Here is an 18,077-nt window from a genome sequence, read left to right as displayed (position 1 = left end):
CACAGCCTTGAATTTTCTAGCCTTTTCACTTTCATAACAGGAAATATGAAAAACTTCCTTCATTTCCTGTTGGAGTGACATCTTCAGATGAAAGTTGGTATATTTTTAGGCTTCTGTTTGGGGGGTTGTGTGTGTGTGTGTGAGGGGGAGGATTGTTAATCAATGTAAATATCAGGATTCTGTGTGCTGATAACGGGGCTTACCTTATCACAACCCAGTGTTCTCACAAAAACACTGCATCAAAGGAAACTAGAAGAGCTGTAATTAAATATCCAGTTCTAATCATTACAGGATTGATGGGCACTATGAATAAGTCTGCTTGGAAATTGTGGAAGACTTTTTGCTGTCTCATTCGCAGGAGGAGCGCGGATAGAGGTGGCAGAATGATTGCTGTAATAAGGGCAGATCTCTGAAAGCATTCAGTCCTGTCCACAGAATGAAAGAATCTGGCATTGCTGAGAGGCTGGGTTGTTATTCCTTCCTCCACAAATACAGTAGATGTCTGCTGCATCTTATTTCACTCTGTCCTGCCTAACAGCTAACTGGGGACATAATGTACACGGCTTCCATCAGATATCATAAACACAAACTCTTTCTGAATCTGAACCTTAAAATGAGCCGCAGTGTTGTAAACAACTCTGTCCTTCAAGGCTGAACCTGAGCTACAAAAATGACCTGAGGAAGATCATCCCCGGGAATCATCCAGAAAAGCACACAAATTGAGCAAATGACCTGCAGCATACCACGGAATATCAACAAGAACTACAGCATGTAAACCATCCCCGGTTCATAGCTTATCTCCCCAGAGCATTGTGGGGCCTCTGCAGTGATCAATTTACAGCACACTTTTAGGTCAAACAGGAAAAAGAAAGGAAGCGCAGTGAATTCTCATCTCTGCAAACATCCAATTTGAAATGAAAATGCTTGAAACCCACACCCTCCATAATGTTATTCAGTATATGCATCATGTGGGTGGGCTGACAGGGGTGATCAGCCTGAGGAAGAAAGGAACTCCTTTAAGATAAACACATGGAAACAATGACCTGGAACCTTTTGAAACGCCCACAATTTACCTCACTGCATGAGAAAATCACTCTTGCTTGAAATGAAATGTGCTTTAATTTTCTCCACTATTCAACAGTCTTTATTATTATTAATAAAATGACCTTGATGTCCTGTAAGCAAAAACATGAGCCTGAGTGCTTCTAAAATAAACAAAACTAAAGCACACAAGCACAATCTTTCAGTACTTTCATAATTATTTGCATGTCATCCTTCAAAAGCAACAAGAAACCTAAAACACATACTGAGACAGGAACTAGTGTCATGTTTTATTAAATTCTTCCAGGTCGCGTGGACAATTCCAACCAGATGCTGCCAGTCATGATCACTGGTCATAAATGCTGATCAAGGACAGATAAATGCCCACAAATCTCAATTGAAATGTCCCATCCTTCTGGCACCAACTATAAGGCCTTGCTCAAACTCATAATATATTTTTGCCACCTTGCCATGAGCATGCTGACCACTGTTCAACCTCACTCACAAGATCAACACCTAACAGCTTATACAAGAAGGAACGTTCTTAAGTTGTGTCTTGAGGTAACCCTTCAAATTCAATATCATTAATGATATAAACAAAATACTCAAACATATACCTATAAAGTGGCCTCTTAATTTTTTCCAAAGCTGTATGTAAGTTTAATTTTGTAACAGATTAAAAGTAGATTACAATTTGCTAAAAAATAAGCACTCTGCGATTTCTGAAAAGTATTTATAAATAATGATTGATAATAGACCAATAAGTCCAGAGTTTAATGAGCTGAATCTATCATATTCTTAAAAATGTCCCTTGTGTTGAAGCAAAATAACAGCTGTCTCTCACTCATGTGCTGCGCTCTTCAGCACTATTGCATAAATAATAAAGTAACAATTACACAAGCTATAGACTCTCGAGGACTGTCTGTTTCCTCAAGGGCTTCCTTGTATGTGTTCAGTTCATTAAATGTCACCATATTTTATTCATGTGTTGTGAGAATGTGGACTGACAGTATGTACTCTAATTAGCTCTGTTACTGTTTTAATGGACTCTAATAATAATATTTAATGGCAGCTCTTTACCCACATGTAGCTGCTGAAGCTGTGGCTCCTTAAGATCACCAAGGTCACAGCTCTACGTCATCAAAAATAATAGGGTAATAAACACAGTAATGGAAATATGAAATAATGGTTCTCTACTGGAGGGTAGATAAGTGCTATCTGTTCAGATGGAGGGTCGTACACTCAAACTGCTGGGCACAGATAGAAACAGGTTTCTAACAGGTTCTGCTTCTGTTGGCACTATTAATATTGAGCTAATGGTGCTCCATTCAGTACTTTTGGAATGAATTTGCACAAAATAGAGTGAAAAAACTGGTCACAAAAACTTTTTTTCTTGTCTCCTGCTCCATCTAGTACTTATGGGGTGAATTAGGGAAGGGGACTGGTGATTATGTAAAAAGCCTTCCCTGGAGAGTAGAGATGGTTACTGCATGATACAAAAGCATGATAACAATAAAATAAATTAAATAAAAAATATTTAATACACTTGAATTCAGAAAAAACAATGTATGAGCAGGTGTCCCAATACTTTTGTCCATATAGTACAGTACAATAAATTCTGTTCTCTCTTGAGAAACAGCTCTGGTTTCAGGAGGCCTTTTGGTAACTGATGATTCAAGCAATTGTGTTATACTCTGGGTGAAACAAAGGTCAGAAAACTTCCTTTTCCTGATGTCTTTTTGTAAGATATGTGGACATTGCAGTTCAAACGATGTAAGAGTCATCTGTACTTTCATATCCACCTTAAAATATAGTTTGTGCACAAAGCAAGGTGAAGAAAATACTGAACCTGTCCAAATATCAGCTGTCAAATACTTCATTACTACAAACAAAGTTAACTGGTCTCGTCATTATCAAAATACTGTACCTTTAGGCAACTCCAAACAAAACAAAAAGGATTTAACATTTTGGATTCTTTTGTCAGTTTATTATGTTTATAAGACCTCAAACTACACCTAATTCATATTTTCCCTGCTTAATCCATTATTCCTTTTTTTTTTTTACTTTTTAACTGTCATGCATGCAACATGAGAGTGTGGACAAGTACAGGGTGGACAATCTTGGCAAAAATTGACATTTGATGAAAATGTGGTTGACCTACAGTTGTAACCATGACATTTTCATCAAATATCAATTTTTACCAAGATTGTCCACCCTGTGTTTGTCCACCTTGTATTGTACCACGACAGGACGAACAGCTTAAGCTTTACTTTATGTAGACAATATGAAAATAAAGTGAAATCAATATTTTTATTTGCTGAATATGCAGCAAGTGTCTTAGACTTTTTAAAATAAACAGTGTAAAGCTTGTGCCACTGATGACAATTTTTTTTCCGAAAGGGGTGTGGTTATCCTAAGATTACTGGGTGGACATTAAATTCTTGCACTCTTTTAAATGGATTGATTTTATTTCTGAAATTAGCCCAATGATGCATTGAAATACCTACATATAGAAAAAAAAAAAAACATTTTCAAAAATTGTGTTTTTATTTGATTACTTGTTTTTGCCATCACTCCGAACATGGCAAACCGACCCCATGCGCATCAAAGACAACTGTGTAAAATTTACAACAATTAATCTATAAAGTAAAGATTAACATAAGAATAAGTCCATATCTAGAAATGTTGTACTTTTTGAAACTACTTGTTTTAGGTACTGCTGACCACTTTAAATCTTACAATTAAACATATCCCACCCCTTGACAGATGCCACTGTATATGAAGATAATCAGTTATTCACTTCACCTCCTCAGTGGTGCTAAAGTTCTGGCTGATCTGTGTACTCTCTGTGGAACGGACTCTTTAGGACTCTTCAGCTCAGCAGATGGACTAAGTCCATGCATGTGCCATGACTAAGCCAGCCAGGCAACTCCTCCCACACATCTGAACATTCTGAACATACTGACATCATTCATTACACATTTCCACACAGCAGTGTCAGCTTCTGTCTTCCTACTGCTCGAACAGCTACAGCTCTATTACCAACTAACTATACAGCAATTAGAGCAAGTTCATTATCACAATACTGTATCTCTTGATGTCTCATAACTTTCAAACAAAGGATTTTTTATAAGTATGTAACTGCTTCAAAGATTAATTTTAATATTCTAAAATTCTTCTACCTTCAAACTTTATAATTTATCATGACAGTCTGGACAGATTGAGCTTAGCCTCAGCTAAATATGGAGACAATATGGTAAATATTAAGTGAATTTAATATTAGTATTATACAGCTCTGGAACAAAATAAGAGACCTCTTAAAAATTATGAGTTTCTTTGATTTTATCAAATGAAATCCTCTGGAATATAATCAAGAGGAAGATGAAGGATGATACGCCATCAAACCAAGCTGAACTGCTGCAATTTTTTGCACCAGGAGTGCCATAAAGTTATCCAAAAGCAGTGTGTAAGACTGGTGGAGAACATGCCAAGATGCATGAAAACTGTGATTAAAACCAGGGTTATTCCACCAAATATTGATTTCTAATCTCTTAAATCTTTATGAATATGAACTTGTTTTCTTTGCATTATTTGAGGTCTGAAAGCTCTGCATTTTTTATGTTATCTTAGCCATTTCTCATTTTTTGCAAATAAATACTCTAAAAGGCAATATGTGTATGTGTCTTTATTCCCTTGACAATAAAACAGTGTGAAGTTTGTGACGTCACTGACCTCAAAGGTTACTTTCTTAAAGAGGCGGGATTATCTCAAGATAACTTGTCATAACAGGGTAGACGCATGGATGACAGTGATTAAGATGGAAAAATAATGATTTCATGTGCAGTATGAAGTCTTAAATCTGTTAATGTAATAAATATGATGAATAGTCAAAAGACACAGTATTCTGATAATAAACCTTTACTGAGAATGCAGTCTGCTCCACCCTCCTTATTAGTTTTTACCAGGCTGCAACAAATGCTTTGTTTGGGAAGGTTATGCATCCAAGAGAAACGTTGAGGACCATTGCCACTTAACATGTAATTAAACTGATCTAACACATTTACATACACAAACACTGATTAGCCATAACATTAATACCTCTTCACATTTATTGTCAATTTTATTTGCTCTATTTAATATAATGTTCTATAATTATAGTTGGCTGAATATTTTTGGTTGGTGGACTATTCTCAGTCCAGCAGTGATACTGAGATGTTTAAAAACTCCAGCAGCACTGCTGTGTCTAATCCACTCAATCCATATCAGCATGACACGGCCATTTCAGTGCTGATAATTACCCACCAGCAAAATAATACCAGCTCTTAGGTGATCATGTGGGTCCTGGTCATAGAAGAATGGAATGAAATGAGGTTAACAAAGTCTGTAATTAGAGAACTAAATGCTCACTGGAGGTAAAAAAAATGGAGTTGGACAGGGGATGTATAAACAAGGAGGTGGTGTTAACATAGTGGCTGATTTGTGAATATGTTCATAAATACTACTCTTATAAATTCTCATACATTTCTACCCTATTATAATCCAGGAGCAAATTCCTTCATAAACATTAATCCCAACTGTACATTTAAGACCATGTGTTCTCATTATACATCAGTGATGTATTTTCATTCTCATCAAGGAAGTGCATTAGACTCTAAGCTATGCGGCTTCTCTCACGAACACGAGGCACAATCTCTATACATTGAGTTATTCGCTAATGGCGTCCAAACATTTTGAATGGTTGTTATTGGAAGTGATGACGAACACCTAGAACACTTTTCAGTTTGTTGTTTTTTGCTCTAGGCCTTCAGCTCACTCTTTTTTCCTGCCACTCAAAATTCCATTTCCTCTGCTTGTATCCCACCCCCAGTGTTACCAGACAGAATCAAGCCCTTTAATTGTGACTTCACTTCCGGCCATTCATGGGCATTTCCTCCAGGAAGCATCTGGTGCTCCCTCACAAAGAAGCCTATCAGCCTGATAGAATGGTAAAGCAGCTGTTGGACATGTAACACTGTTTTATGTCCCGAGAGAGCATTTTACACACCTTCACAAGTCAATCATCACTTGTTGCACTTGGAAGTTGTTGGCGGTGAGTGTGAGAGGCAGCCTTTTCTACAAAAGCTACTGTGGAGAGCTTTCCCTTGTGAAAGGAGCCATGTTTCTTCCTCTGTTTTCCATTCTCTGTTCAATACATCCGGTTAAAGATCCATTACGAACATGAAAGAAGTGTGATTTGCCTCTGAATGTAATGCTCACTCTCAGAGGCATCTGAGTCATATTGTCTGCCTTTTCAGAGCATCACATTTTACTGAAAATGGCAAAACATAACTGTATGTTCAAATGAAACATGATATTCCATTGAGGATTTTGGGTGTCCATGTCTGAAGTCGGGGCTGGTGGCAGATCTGGCGGGAAACATTGTAATCTTTTTCTACTGTTTTCTGTGTGTTTGGATTCATCTGTCACTTTGCTGTGGGAGTTGCTCTGTGGGAGCGGGCTGGGAATGCTCTGGTAATGCGAGCAGTTAGTTCGTTTCAGAGTTGCTATTGTTTTGCTTCACCAGCACCACCACCCTAGAGGAAGTGGGGCTCCGTATCAAGGCTGAGCACGCTTCCTGTGCTTGTTGTCTTGGGAGGACCTTACAGAGCGACTAAGAAAGTGCATACAAAGTAGTAGGTCCCAAACAGTGAGAGGCAGGAGGCTGAGAGACAGGCACTGCTGACGGACACAAGGCACAGAAGAGAGAGAGGCATGGATTACTGGACTGGATTATGTTTTCTCAACATTCTGAATGTTGTCTTCACCACTCCTGATATGTTCTACACTGTACACATGGACAAAAAAGCATTTGATGATGCTCAGGGATCCTGTACGCTGGATAAAGGTTTTTTGACCAACATGGAGAATCAGGGTGAAATTGCTAAGATTCTTCAGGCCATTGAGAACAAGGGAGAAATCACCATGACTTCATTCTGGATTGGATTAAGGAAAGAAAGGAGGGATTGTGTTCAACCCAATCTTCCACTCATGGGTTTCTCCTGGATTATAGGTAATAGCACAGAATTTGATGCTAGTAAGTGGAAATCAGAACCTCAAGGTACTTGCACTAGTGCTCTTTGTGCACTACTCTCAGTGACGTATAAAGGATCTACAATAGAAAGCTGGCAGTTTGTCTCTAGCGGCTGCAAGCATGCATATCCCTTTGTTTGCAAACATGAAGGACAGCGTGAGCAGTGGCCATGCCCTTATCCGACAATGCACGGGAAGGCAGACATCATGCAAAAACATCATGATCCCTACACTCTTCAGGTGACTTGTAATAGTGGGCCCAGTTTCACTCTGACCTGTTCACAGAGTACGCGTGAATGGAGGCTGCAAAACAAACCAGACACAGACATATCAGGACTTTGCATGGAATGTAACCAGGGCTACAGAAAGGATAAACAAGGATTCTGTGTGGATGTGGATGAATGTAAAGAACTCCAGGTATGCAAGCATAAATGCATGAACACGCTGGGTTCTTACAAGTGTAAGTGTCCAGACACACATGGTATGGATGGTAAGGACTCAGACAACTGCAGTAAAGCAGGAAACGTGGACCCTAGCCATGAATCTAGCCATGGGTTCCAAGATAACCCAACTCCCTCTACTATGGATGAGGGGAGGCATTCTCCCTCAGTTCGACCAGAAAGCACAACTGAAGACAGTGTCCACCTTGAAGGAAACACTGGTGACCTGTCCAACATCATCATTCCTGTGATTATAGCTCTGCTGATCTTCGTAGTGCTGGTCGTGATCACCGTGGCCATCGTCAAATGCTGCCTTATAAGACGCTCTAAGAAACGGGCCAAAAAAAGAGCTGAGGTCTCCAAAGAGTCGATGGCTTTGAATGGGTCAGACTCCATGGAGAAGGTCAGTGACAGAGAGGTGATCTAATACAGTGGAATGCCCTGGTCAAAGTGAGGAATTCAATTACAGACTTGCAGTATTCTTAAAGAACTATTAATGTGCCTCAGAGACAATGAATGTACAGTACAAACTCTTGCCTTTGAACGCTTGCCTTTTCAGTTTTACTCTGAAATCATGCTGTTTTACAATCAGAATCAGGGTGCTGGTGCATAATGCAAAGATTATAAGAGTTTGTTTTGTAAAGACTAAAACATCCATGGACTTTTTGCATTAAAACTTTTCTGGTCTTTGCGTTGGACAGGGTAATCAGGACAATCTACATTACAAATGTCAGTGTAACATCTTTCATATACTCTGTGTAATATGACTGGAAGTCTTAAATTAAAATCTGATGAAACTGTTAAAAGGCAGACATCAATACATGTATGTACGCCTTGTTATGGCAAAGACAAAAATATCAAGTGATAATGTCTTATTTTCTCAGAACAAAATGATTGTAAGAAAATGACAATAAGACAATAAAACTAAATGCTGTGTAAGCTGTATCCATAAGCTTTCAGGTAATGTGCATGCACGAATAAAGAAAACATGGATGCAGAGTTTGGATAAAAAACTTTGCCAGAATCCATATTCATATTTAACACTGAGCATAAATAATCCATAAGCTGACCTGATTTAAATATGGTACATTCCTACTACATTGGATATTACTATATCCAACTATTTTGAGTTAAATAATAAACATTTGTCGCAACTTGTATATTCAAACTACTTAAATATTCAATACATTTTTGAATTTATTTTTTTGCCATTGACTAACTCAAATATACCATTTCCTTCTGGATTGGCACAATCTATTTGCATACTGGTTATGTCCTACAGTTCCTGACCTCTGAAACTCGCCATCAGTGTGTAGTGATTACTCCAGTCTACCTTAGGTCATATATAATGATTCACTATCTGTAGTAGGTTGTAAGAGCAAGCATTCTATTCTGAGCTGCTAATTCTGTGTTGGCTATGTGCTATACTGTTCACAATATAGAGTTTTCTTTTTCTTTCTAATTGTCTGTCAGTATTTCAATATATAATCTATTTTTTACTTACATAAATTAAAAAATACAAATCAATTTATTAACCTGTCCATAATATTCAAAGTAGAATTATGTGTGCAAGCAATTGATATAACAAAAAACATCAAGTTAATTAACTTACAATTTATGAATAATAATTAAAAGCTGTGAATCTAATTAACTCACGTTTTTTATTATTATAAACAATAGGCAACACATTATCTTAAATTATTCAAGTAAATTGAATGTATCCAGTCTTAAAGTGTAGGGGAAACACTTCCTGCATGTGTATTCTTTAATGCACAGTAGGTGAGAAAAGAAACACCACAGCACTAAACAGAACATCACAGTTTACGATGCACCAGTCTCACTTCCTCATTAGTTTGCCTACATTCTTCTACCGCTGATTGTATAGAATATTAATTATGTAGGGGTGGGAAACCCCTCCCCTTCTGCTCTCCAGAGGGAGTATTAATCTCAAGGGTTGTTTATTTTTATTAGTATTTTAGCAGATTTAGGAAACTCTCTGAGACGACCTGAGTAAGAAAACTAGAAAAATCTAGCGAAACTATTTTTAATGATATGCGGTTGTGTGGTCTTCGGTAAAACACTGTCCCAATAATACACTCACTGTCTGAGAAAAATAACAATGTAAATATTCCCTCTAAGGTACAGCCTCTACATTTACTCTCTCAGAATGGAATTGCAAATATGTAGTTTTTCTGAAAAATGATCTATGTCATAAAAATAAAGGTGCTACAAAGACTTCTTTTCACTGTAACAATCTTACTGTAAAATCACAGCACAAACCTGCCAGCTACCATCACCAGTGTATTACTGCATTTTTATAGGGTTACTACTGTGATTTAATTAAATAGTTAATTACTGTAAAGCTCATTAATGTATTCTACTGCAGATTAAAATGTTAAAATAAATATACTGTCAGTCGTGGTTCCCGTATTTCAGTGGGGTACTGTGATTTAGGTAACAGCTAATTACTGTAAATTGAATTATGGTATTTTACTCTAGATAATAAAGTTTATAGTAAAATACTGGCTATGTGGTCACCAGGATCTTACAGTATTTTTACAGGGTTATTAGTGCCAGTCACAGTTTTAACTGTATTTGAACAGGGTCAGTGTGATTCAGTTTAACAGGAATGTACTGTAAAATAATGGCAACTGTGCCATTCTTTTACATGGTTAAATTACCTTAAAATACCAGAGTTAATTGAACATAAAATTTTTTCAGTATTGATATTAAAATTGCCTTTCTTTTCTATGTCATTTTTGTTAAATCTGCATAAAATACCTCCTCACTTTTTTAATTAACAGGCCAAGATTTTTGGCAATTGTCTGCCTGACATTCCACCACTAAATCTTTAGAATTTCTGTTCAAGCATTACATAAAAAGCTTTCATGTTTGATAAGAAACATTACTGAAAAGCATAATTGTAATAGAAAATAGAACGACGCATTTAAGTAAATCTGCTAATGTCAAAATATAATAAATAAAATCATAAAATTGGCTCATTCCTGGATACAAATCAAACAGTTCATGTCCTCCAAACCTTTAGTACCATTATGTTTGTCTAGTTTTTATGTCTATTTTCAAACCTGCAGAATTTGGGTTTGATTCCTGTTACTGATCTGAAATTATTACGTGGAGTAGAGAGTGAATAGGCAGCGTCCAGCCCAAGTGTCCAAGAGATTTCTAAGCCCTCAATTTTTCAGAAGGTAAGTATGTTTTTTACTGCAGAGAAAAAGGGTTTTGTATCACCTACACTTGTAGCCTGTATACGGGAAAATGCTTTTTAAGGGGTTCATATAATATTTTAGTATTAGGAGTGTTTCTTTATTCACTGAAAAAAAAACATTGGTGGAATGTTTCAAACAGAAATTCTTTAAGTTGATTAGGTCAGTAGCTCCTTTTTAACAACCAAACCATTATACAGTAAAGACCATTAACTAAGATAGCCTGAGGCTTGCCTTGTAAACAGTAATTGTCTGTAAACTCTGTGACCAGTGGCAGCTACAAAATACTTAAAAAATCTTTATTGTACATCTTTTAAAAACTACACAGGATTTACAATAGGTAAATCCTGCTTCCCAGAGTTCTTTGCTGCTGTAAAACTCCAGAGCTACACATGTGAAGGGTGGAGCAAATCATTTAACACTGGAGGAGTTAATCAGTCCTGACAGTGTTCACTGTTAATTTAAAACTGGGAATTTAAACACCATCTATTTCCTGACTGAGAGTGAACCAAAACTGACAGAACTCTGACTAGTGTTGAATGAAGCAATTAATTATGAGGATGGATGAAAATCAAGGAATAGAACACAAGGAATTGCCACCAGCTCCTGCCACACCAGCTCCACAGAGCATTCATTTCACAACAAATAGCTGTTTTAAAGGAGAACTCCAGTATGAAATGGACTAGGAGTGTAGCAAAACAGGATAATGGAAATGATCTTTTGTTAAATAGCTCAACTCTATTTGCCCCCAGCATGCAGCACAATACAGTGCTTTTAGGCTTTTAGCTGATTCTCCATGTGGCTTACGATGCCAGTGATATGGGCATAGCATGGCCCATGGCCCATGCAAAGAAAGCACTGAGAGCTTTGAAAGTGCACAGTTTATACATATAGTACCTTTAGGTAGTTCTCCAGGCGCCGCCATCTTGTGGCTGCCATAAACTGTGTGTATAAAGTTTTAGTTGTGTATTTTTGGAGCTAATTTGAGCTTGATAATGGTGTAAAAATAGAGCATGGGTAAAACTGCCCCTATTTCTAGCATTGTAAGCCTGTTGGGAGCATCAACTAAAAGCATTGTATTTCAGAATGCTGGGAATGAATGTCCGTGAGCTATTTGACAAAAGTTTGTATTTGTTTGCATGTTTCACTACACCCCAAGTCCATTTCATATCAGAGTTCTCTTTAATGATATAATATTGGGTAGATGCTCAACAAACATTCAACCAAATTAAATGTAAATGATTCTCTATTGAATATAACCCCAACCTTAACTTTTAAGAGCTAGGTTTCGGGTTAGATTTAGGGTTAAAGTTTAAACCCTTAGGTTAATGCTAGGGTAAGGTTAGGGTTAGCATAAGCTTTAAAAAAACATCTACATTCAGTTGAGAGTTCAGCTGCATTTAATCAACATTCATTTTTTATGCTGAATGAAGCTGAATGGCAGTTGAATGTTAGGTGAGCATCTAAAAGGCATTTAAAATGGATCATCCAAGTAAAGAGAAATAAGTAATACAGAGCTGTTGCATTGGCATTAGAGAACCAAGTGTGTGAAGAACATTTTAGAGGTTTATAAAAGTCAAAGTATGTTCTTCTGTGGCATTGCAAAAAAAATAAATTGTAGCACCTTTTATTGAGTCAACAAGTACCATTGAGGTGCAGCTACCACCTCATTCCTTATGTAGCTGAATATTTGCAGTGTAACAGAAATCTAATGAAGCAAATTATTTAAAATCTAGGCCAGGCATTCTCATCTCATCTCTCATTCTCACTCCCATATATAAACACATTCTCAGCAGTGTGGCTCTCGGATAAGGTGTTTATTCATGAGCATTTTAATAGAAAATCTAGAGTGGGCTATACTGTTTTTTCTGTTTTTCCAAAGAAGAATGTCACATAATTGTTGTCATCATGTCCTGTCATGACAAGTTGCCTATTTTAACAACGCCAGCAGAAGTCGAACACACACACACACACATACACACACACACACACACGCACACACACACACACACGCACACACACACACACACGCACACACACACACACTCGTACACCAATACTAAAATAAATTAAATACGCCAATAATTCGATAAATCGTCCTTTGTTCAAGTCCACAGTCTGAAAAAAGAAGCAGGGCTCCACAGTGCTGCGCGCTACAGGGTAGTAGTTCTGGAGGTGCAGGTCCCGTTCCTGTACGCGCTGTCCGACTCCAGATTGTCCGGCTGAAACTCGTCCACGCTGTATCCCCGGCTTTTAAGCGCGGTCGCGTAATAGTCGATGGGCTCCTCGGCCGCGTTGTCCATCCAGCGCAGGCAGAGGATCCTCTGAAAGGAGCGCTTGAAGTTGTCGGACAGGAATCCGTACAGGATGGGGTTGGCGCAGCTGTTGGCGTACCCCAGAACCACGGCCAGCTGGCTGAGCGTGGCGTTGTGCTCCTCCACGAACACGTTGACGAGCTGCACGATGTGGAAAGGCATCCAGCAGATGACGAAGACGGTCACCACCATCATGACCATGAGCGTGATCTTGCGCTCGGACTTTTTACGCTGCTGCCAGCCCGCTTTCAGCGCCACCACGCGCAGCTTGGCTATGATGAGGATGTAGCACATGCAGATGGCGATGACCGGAAACAGAAAGCCCATGAGGAACGCGTACACCACGAACACGGCCATCCAACGCCGCTGCGGCTCGGGCATCTGCATGTTGCACGCCACCGAGCCGTCCGAGTTGGGGGTGGAGGTGGAGAAGATGATGATGGGCAGGATGACCAGGATGGAGAACATCCACACGGCGAAGTTGACCATCTTGGCGATGGTGGGTCTCCGGTAGCGGGCCGCTTTGATGGGGTGCACCACCGCAATGTAGCGGTCTATGCTCAGCACGGTCAGGCAGTAGATGCTGGTGAACATGTTGATGGCATCGACGCTCAAAACCAGGCGGCAGAGGAACGAGCCGAACGGCCAGTGGTGCAGCAGCGAGGAGGTGACCAGGAACGGCACGCTGAGCATCAGCAGCTCGTCCGCGATCGCCAAGTTCAGGATGTAGATGTTGGTGGCGGTCTTCATCTTGGCGTACCTGAAGATCACGTAAATCACCATGGAGTTGCCGCAGAGCCCGACCAGGCACACCACCGAGTACACGAAAGAGATGAGGATCGCGCTGCCGTGAGACTCGCCGTGCGTCTGCGTTTCGTTGCCGGCGGACGCGTTGAGGAACGCGCCGTCCTCCAGGCTCCGGTACGAGCCGTTGGCCAGCATGCTGTCACGGGTCAAGCGGCGCACAAGTGACCTCGTCTCCGGACTCCGCCAGGCGCATCCTCCTCCTCCTCCCCTGCCCTCTCGCTCCGCTCGCTCCGCCGCAGCGTGGGAAGCGCTTCAGCACCATGGACAGCTACTCCACTAAACATCCCCTCGCTTTAAATTTAGAGACGCGACGTCAGACGCCGCAAAGTGACGTGGATCCGAGACTTAAGACAGAAGCGCCCTCCAGAATCAGCGCTGATTCTCGCGTCACACCGTGACACAACTTTCCTCTCCTCTTCTCTATCTTCTTTCTTCTCTTTATATCACTTCAACTCACCACAATTAAAGCGCCTCCTCACCTGCTGCCTCACCTACAGCTGCACCACCCACCTTCTTCTCCTCCTCCTCCTTCTCCTCACGCTTTCACAAACTGCTAACCTGCACTTGTGTGATGCTGTTATGCTGTTGTGCTGTTATTCCTCAGACCACAGCAAGCACCTGTGATTCTGACACGGAAGTTGCTGTGTATGAAATCCATACAAACAGCTATTTCTGGCACCATCTAGTGATGGCGTTCTGATGTTAACAAAAGCACAGTCTCCTGTTTTTGACACCGAAGACAGAAAATTATCAGTAATTCATTTCATGAGTCATTTGGAGAAATGCCAGGACCCTCCACAGGTCCAAACACCTGTTACACGCTTTCATACCACCACTATAAGCCAGCTAGTGGATGCACTGAATGCACTGAACCCTCCAAACCACTTCTGCTTAGCAGTGAAACATGTTATTTAACTATTTAACCTGTTAATGCTATACAGAACCATTTTAAAGGGTTCTTCAACGCTTTAAACTTCACACATTCAATTCATAGCAGTTAATAATCAGTATAATGACCAGTAGTTACTAAATAGCATGGAGTTAATTAATAATTGATAATTACTAATAAATTAGAGGTCACTGAATAATATGAAGTTACAGAATAATGTTAAGTTACTGAATAATCAGTAGTTACTGAATAATTAGTACTAAATAATGTGACGTTACTGAATAGTGTAAAGCTTGTGCATAATGTTAGGTCACTGAATAAAAAGCTGAATAATCAGTAATGAATAATGTCAAATAAAGTTACTGAATACAGTAGTTCAATAATCAGTACTAAATTATGTGAAGTCACTGAATAAACAGTAGTTACTAAATAATAATTACTTGAATAACGTGAAGTTTCTAAATAAAGTGAAGCTACTGCAATAAATGTTCAGTCACTAAATAAATAACTAAATAATCAGTACTTAAAAATGTCAACTTAAGTTACTGAATAAATAGTAGTTGAATAATCAGTACTGAATAATGTGAATTTACTAAATAATCAGTACGGAATAATGTGACAGCACTGAATAATGTGATTTTACTGAAAAACAGTAGTTACTGAATAATCAGCACAGAATGTGAAATTACTGAATAACACGAGTTACTGAATAATCAGCAGTGAATAATGTGAAGTAACTGAATAAAGCGTAGTTAATAAACAGTAGTTACTGAATAATCACTGTTTATGGAATAATAAGAAGATACTGAATAATTAGGAGGTACTGAATGATCAGTGGTTAAAGAAAGAAAGAAGCTTAGTTTTGATCATTTAAACTAAAACATAATAATAAATAGGGTGCAAAGAGTCCAAAAATCATTTGCATGATGCTTTCCATAACAGGAGGAAATATTACCAAGAAAAGGAAAACCTTAAAAACCCTGAAATAGTTCATATAGTTGTCATGGCTCAGAATAAAGCAACTTCACTAAATAACAAAATGAAATTAAATAAAAAGCATTTTGCTGAAATGTTTTTTTAAATGTTCTTGTTAAATATATTCTGCTCCACTTTGAAGATAAAATATGTGTTTGGAGTGAAAGGGAACAGAGTTTTAAAGTGAACTGGTCAGATATCTAAAAATACCACTTCTTTGTTTTTATTCAGAGAGGAGCTCAAGTTGACCTTGAAGTGTGTTCAGCACAGCCATCAGAGCTCTGTGTGTAAGAGGAGCAGATGGCTGTGTTAACACTCTCTCTCTCTATCACTCTGGAAGGTGGAGTGGAGCCAGGGCAGGTGTTAAGCTGCTTCTCCTGCATTATGCACTTACACTTTTATTGGAGTTTAATATCAGAGCAAAGCAGTGTTCCCTCTTAAATGAAAATTTTATATATTTTTGTAATAAATGCAGAAAAGGACAATTCAAGCTTCAATCGATGGTTTGTTTAATGAACACTTCACGGTTTCTCAGCCTTATTATTTGCCACATTTGTAGCATATGGCCATGAACCACATAAAATCACTTACACATGTTTCTCTGTACTTATCAATAAACACAGAACACATTAAATGAAAAGTCATTGCTCACTGGATTCTATTATAAAGGTTGTTTAGATAAGATATGATATGATATACGTCATTCTCCTCTCAGGGAAATGTTCTTGGACTCAGACCAGCTGCACACACAGTACAGACAATGTATTCAAACATATTCATTGACACATACATAGACTTATTATAAGAGCTTATTATTTGACCTACATCAGCCTCTGTATTCCACATTCCCCCAGTATTACTGTGATGCTCAGAGGAAATCACATGGAATAGGTCAGCTATGACTTTCTGTGCTCTTCTGAGTACAGACTGTTCTTTTCTTTTTTTCTCTGTAACCTTCATAGCGGCCTTGATGAGAGAGGCTAGTTGAGATTTTAACTCTGTAAAATTTTAAGCCAATGGATTGTCTGATTCTCTCCAAATACAATCAAAAACCTCTAAATTACCATCTGTGTTATTGAGTGTCATAGTCAAGACTTCTAGAACTGAGTCAGGGTCTATACCAAGACCCCTAAAATCAAGAAAAACCAAGATATTATAATATATTGTATTGTTTTCATTATATATTTTCAATATGTGGTATCAAACATATCATATCATTAGCCAATATGCTCTTCTTTGAAATGGTATGTTAAGGATTGGAAACTTTTTTTTGTGTTTTAGCTTCTGATCCCTTCCACTGCCCTTTTCTCAGCCCTATTGCCACACCCCAGGTTGCCAGGTATGGAGCAAGATAGCAGGAACATGATTTGCTACAGCCTCGGAAGTGGGCAAGTGAACTGGCTTAGCAAAAACAGCATTAGGTAGATGCCCAGAGAAGACCAGGCTAATTTACAAATTTATCACAACCACTAGTAGGAATGGACATTATACAACAGTCAAAATGACCAGAAAGGGATGGTAGGGTAGCTGAATCAGGGTGAATTTCTCAGTGAGTTAAGTTTTAGAACAATAAATTCTAACCTAGTTCTTGATATTTCTTGATATGTTTAAAAGTACAACAGATGACACAAAAAGCTTTCTGGCAGTTTTACCTTTAAGCATTAGGGACAATGGAGAAGTGTGAAAACTGCTGTTGACAAATCAAAAGCAAATACAATACAGACTTAAGGGAATGCAATAAATGGTGTTTAAATATGCACACACATCAGTACACAGCGATTATAGTAATAAAGTCATCATAGCTATTAGCAAATTTAGTGTTTAATCAAATCTCTGTCTGAACACTTAATCTAGCAACTAAAACACTCACAGCGAGTGCTTTCTTCAGAGGGGCTGTAATCACCTGCTAAAAGAATCTGGACGCTGTATAGAATCCTGGAGCTCCACTGCAGTTCTGTAGTCCTTGACTGCTTCCTCCATAAGCCCTAGATGACCACGCACATCTGCCCTGAGCTTATACAGCAGAGCATCGTCAGGCTGAAGCTGGAGAGCTACAACACATACACACATAGATGCACAGTATTATTTGCATGAAATGTCACTGAGCTTTAATTAGTTTCACCAACACAATACTCCTATTCACCGTCACTATGTCTCATTCTTCTCTGAACGGACCATCATGAATGAGAGTGGCCTGCATCACATACCCGCTTTTAAAAACAGTCTCCTGTGTAATTTCCTGAATTCACAGTGACGATGTGGAAGAGAAGGACATTTTGCTTTTCAATTCAAATGGAGGGACAATAAGGACCATTTA

At 38.7% G+C, this 18,077-nt stretch overlaps 3 protein-coding genes across 9 annotated transcripts in view; 1 reads left to right on the top strand and 2 right to left on the bottom strand.

Annotated features, from left to right (window-relative positions):
- The window catches only part of ttc6 (tetratricopeptide repeat domain 6), a 67,535-nt gene that overhangs the window by 9,562 nt on the left and 39,896 nt on the right, over positions 1-18,077 (bottom strand). For 6 of the 7 annotated variants that reach the window (XM_049463646.1, XM_049463647.1, XM_049463643.1 and 3 more), the window contains one exon: positions 17,664-17,811. In XM_049463646.1, the coding sequence (XP_049319603.1) occupies positions 17,664-17,811 (148 nt within the window). Of the gene's footprint in view, positions 1-17,657; positions 17,812-18,077 lie in introns of those variants that run through there. The other variant, XM_049463648.1, reaches the window with a different exon arrangement.
- clec14a (C-type lectin domain containing 14A) lies at positions 6,695-9,785 on the top strand. The gene has a single exon (XM_007251888.4). It carries the CDS (start codon positions 6,793-6,795, stop codon positions 7,975-7,977), a length of 1,185 nt encoding a protein of 394 aa, XP_007251950.3. The 5' UTR covers positions 6,695-6,792; the 3' UTR covers positions 7,978-9,785.
- sstr1a (somatostatin receptor 1a) lies at positions 12,571-14,526 on the bottom strand. The gene has a single exon (XM_007251889.4). It carries the CDS (start codon positions 14,029-14,031, stop codon positions 12,928-12,930), a length of 1,104 nt encoding a protein of 367 aa, XP_007251951.1. The 5' UTR covers positions 14,032-14,526; the 3' UTR covers positions 12,571-12,927.

The sequence above is a fragment of the Astyanax mexicanus genome, chromosome 14 (genome assembly GCF_023375975.1).
Source record: "Astyanax mexicanus isolate ESR-SI-001 chromosome 14, AstMex3_surface, whole genome shotgun sequence".
Taxonomy (NCBI): Eukaryota; Metazoa; Chordata; class Actinopteri; order Characiformes; family Acestrorhamphidae; genus Astyanax; species Astyanax mexicanus.
The sequence above is the reverse complement of the archived record's forward strand: the minus strand, read 5'-3'. Positions and strand labels throughout refer to the sequence as shown.

Excerpts from the sequence above, each read along its gene's own strand:
- clec14a (XM_007251888.4), top strand. The coding sequence starts at position 6,793 with ATGGATTACTGGACTGGATTATGTTTTCTCAACATTCTGAATGTTGTC.
- sstr1a (XM_007251889.4), bottom strand. The coding sequence starts at position 14,031 with ATGCTGGCCAACGGCTCGTACCGGAGCCTGGAGGACGGCGCGTTCCTC.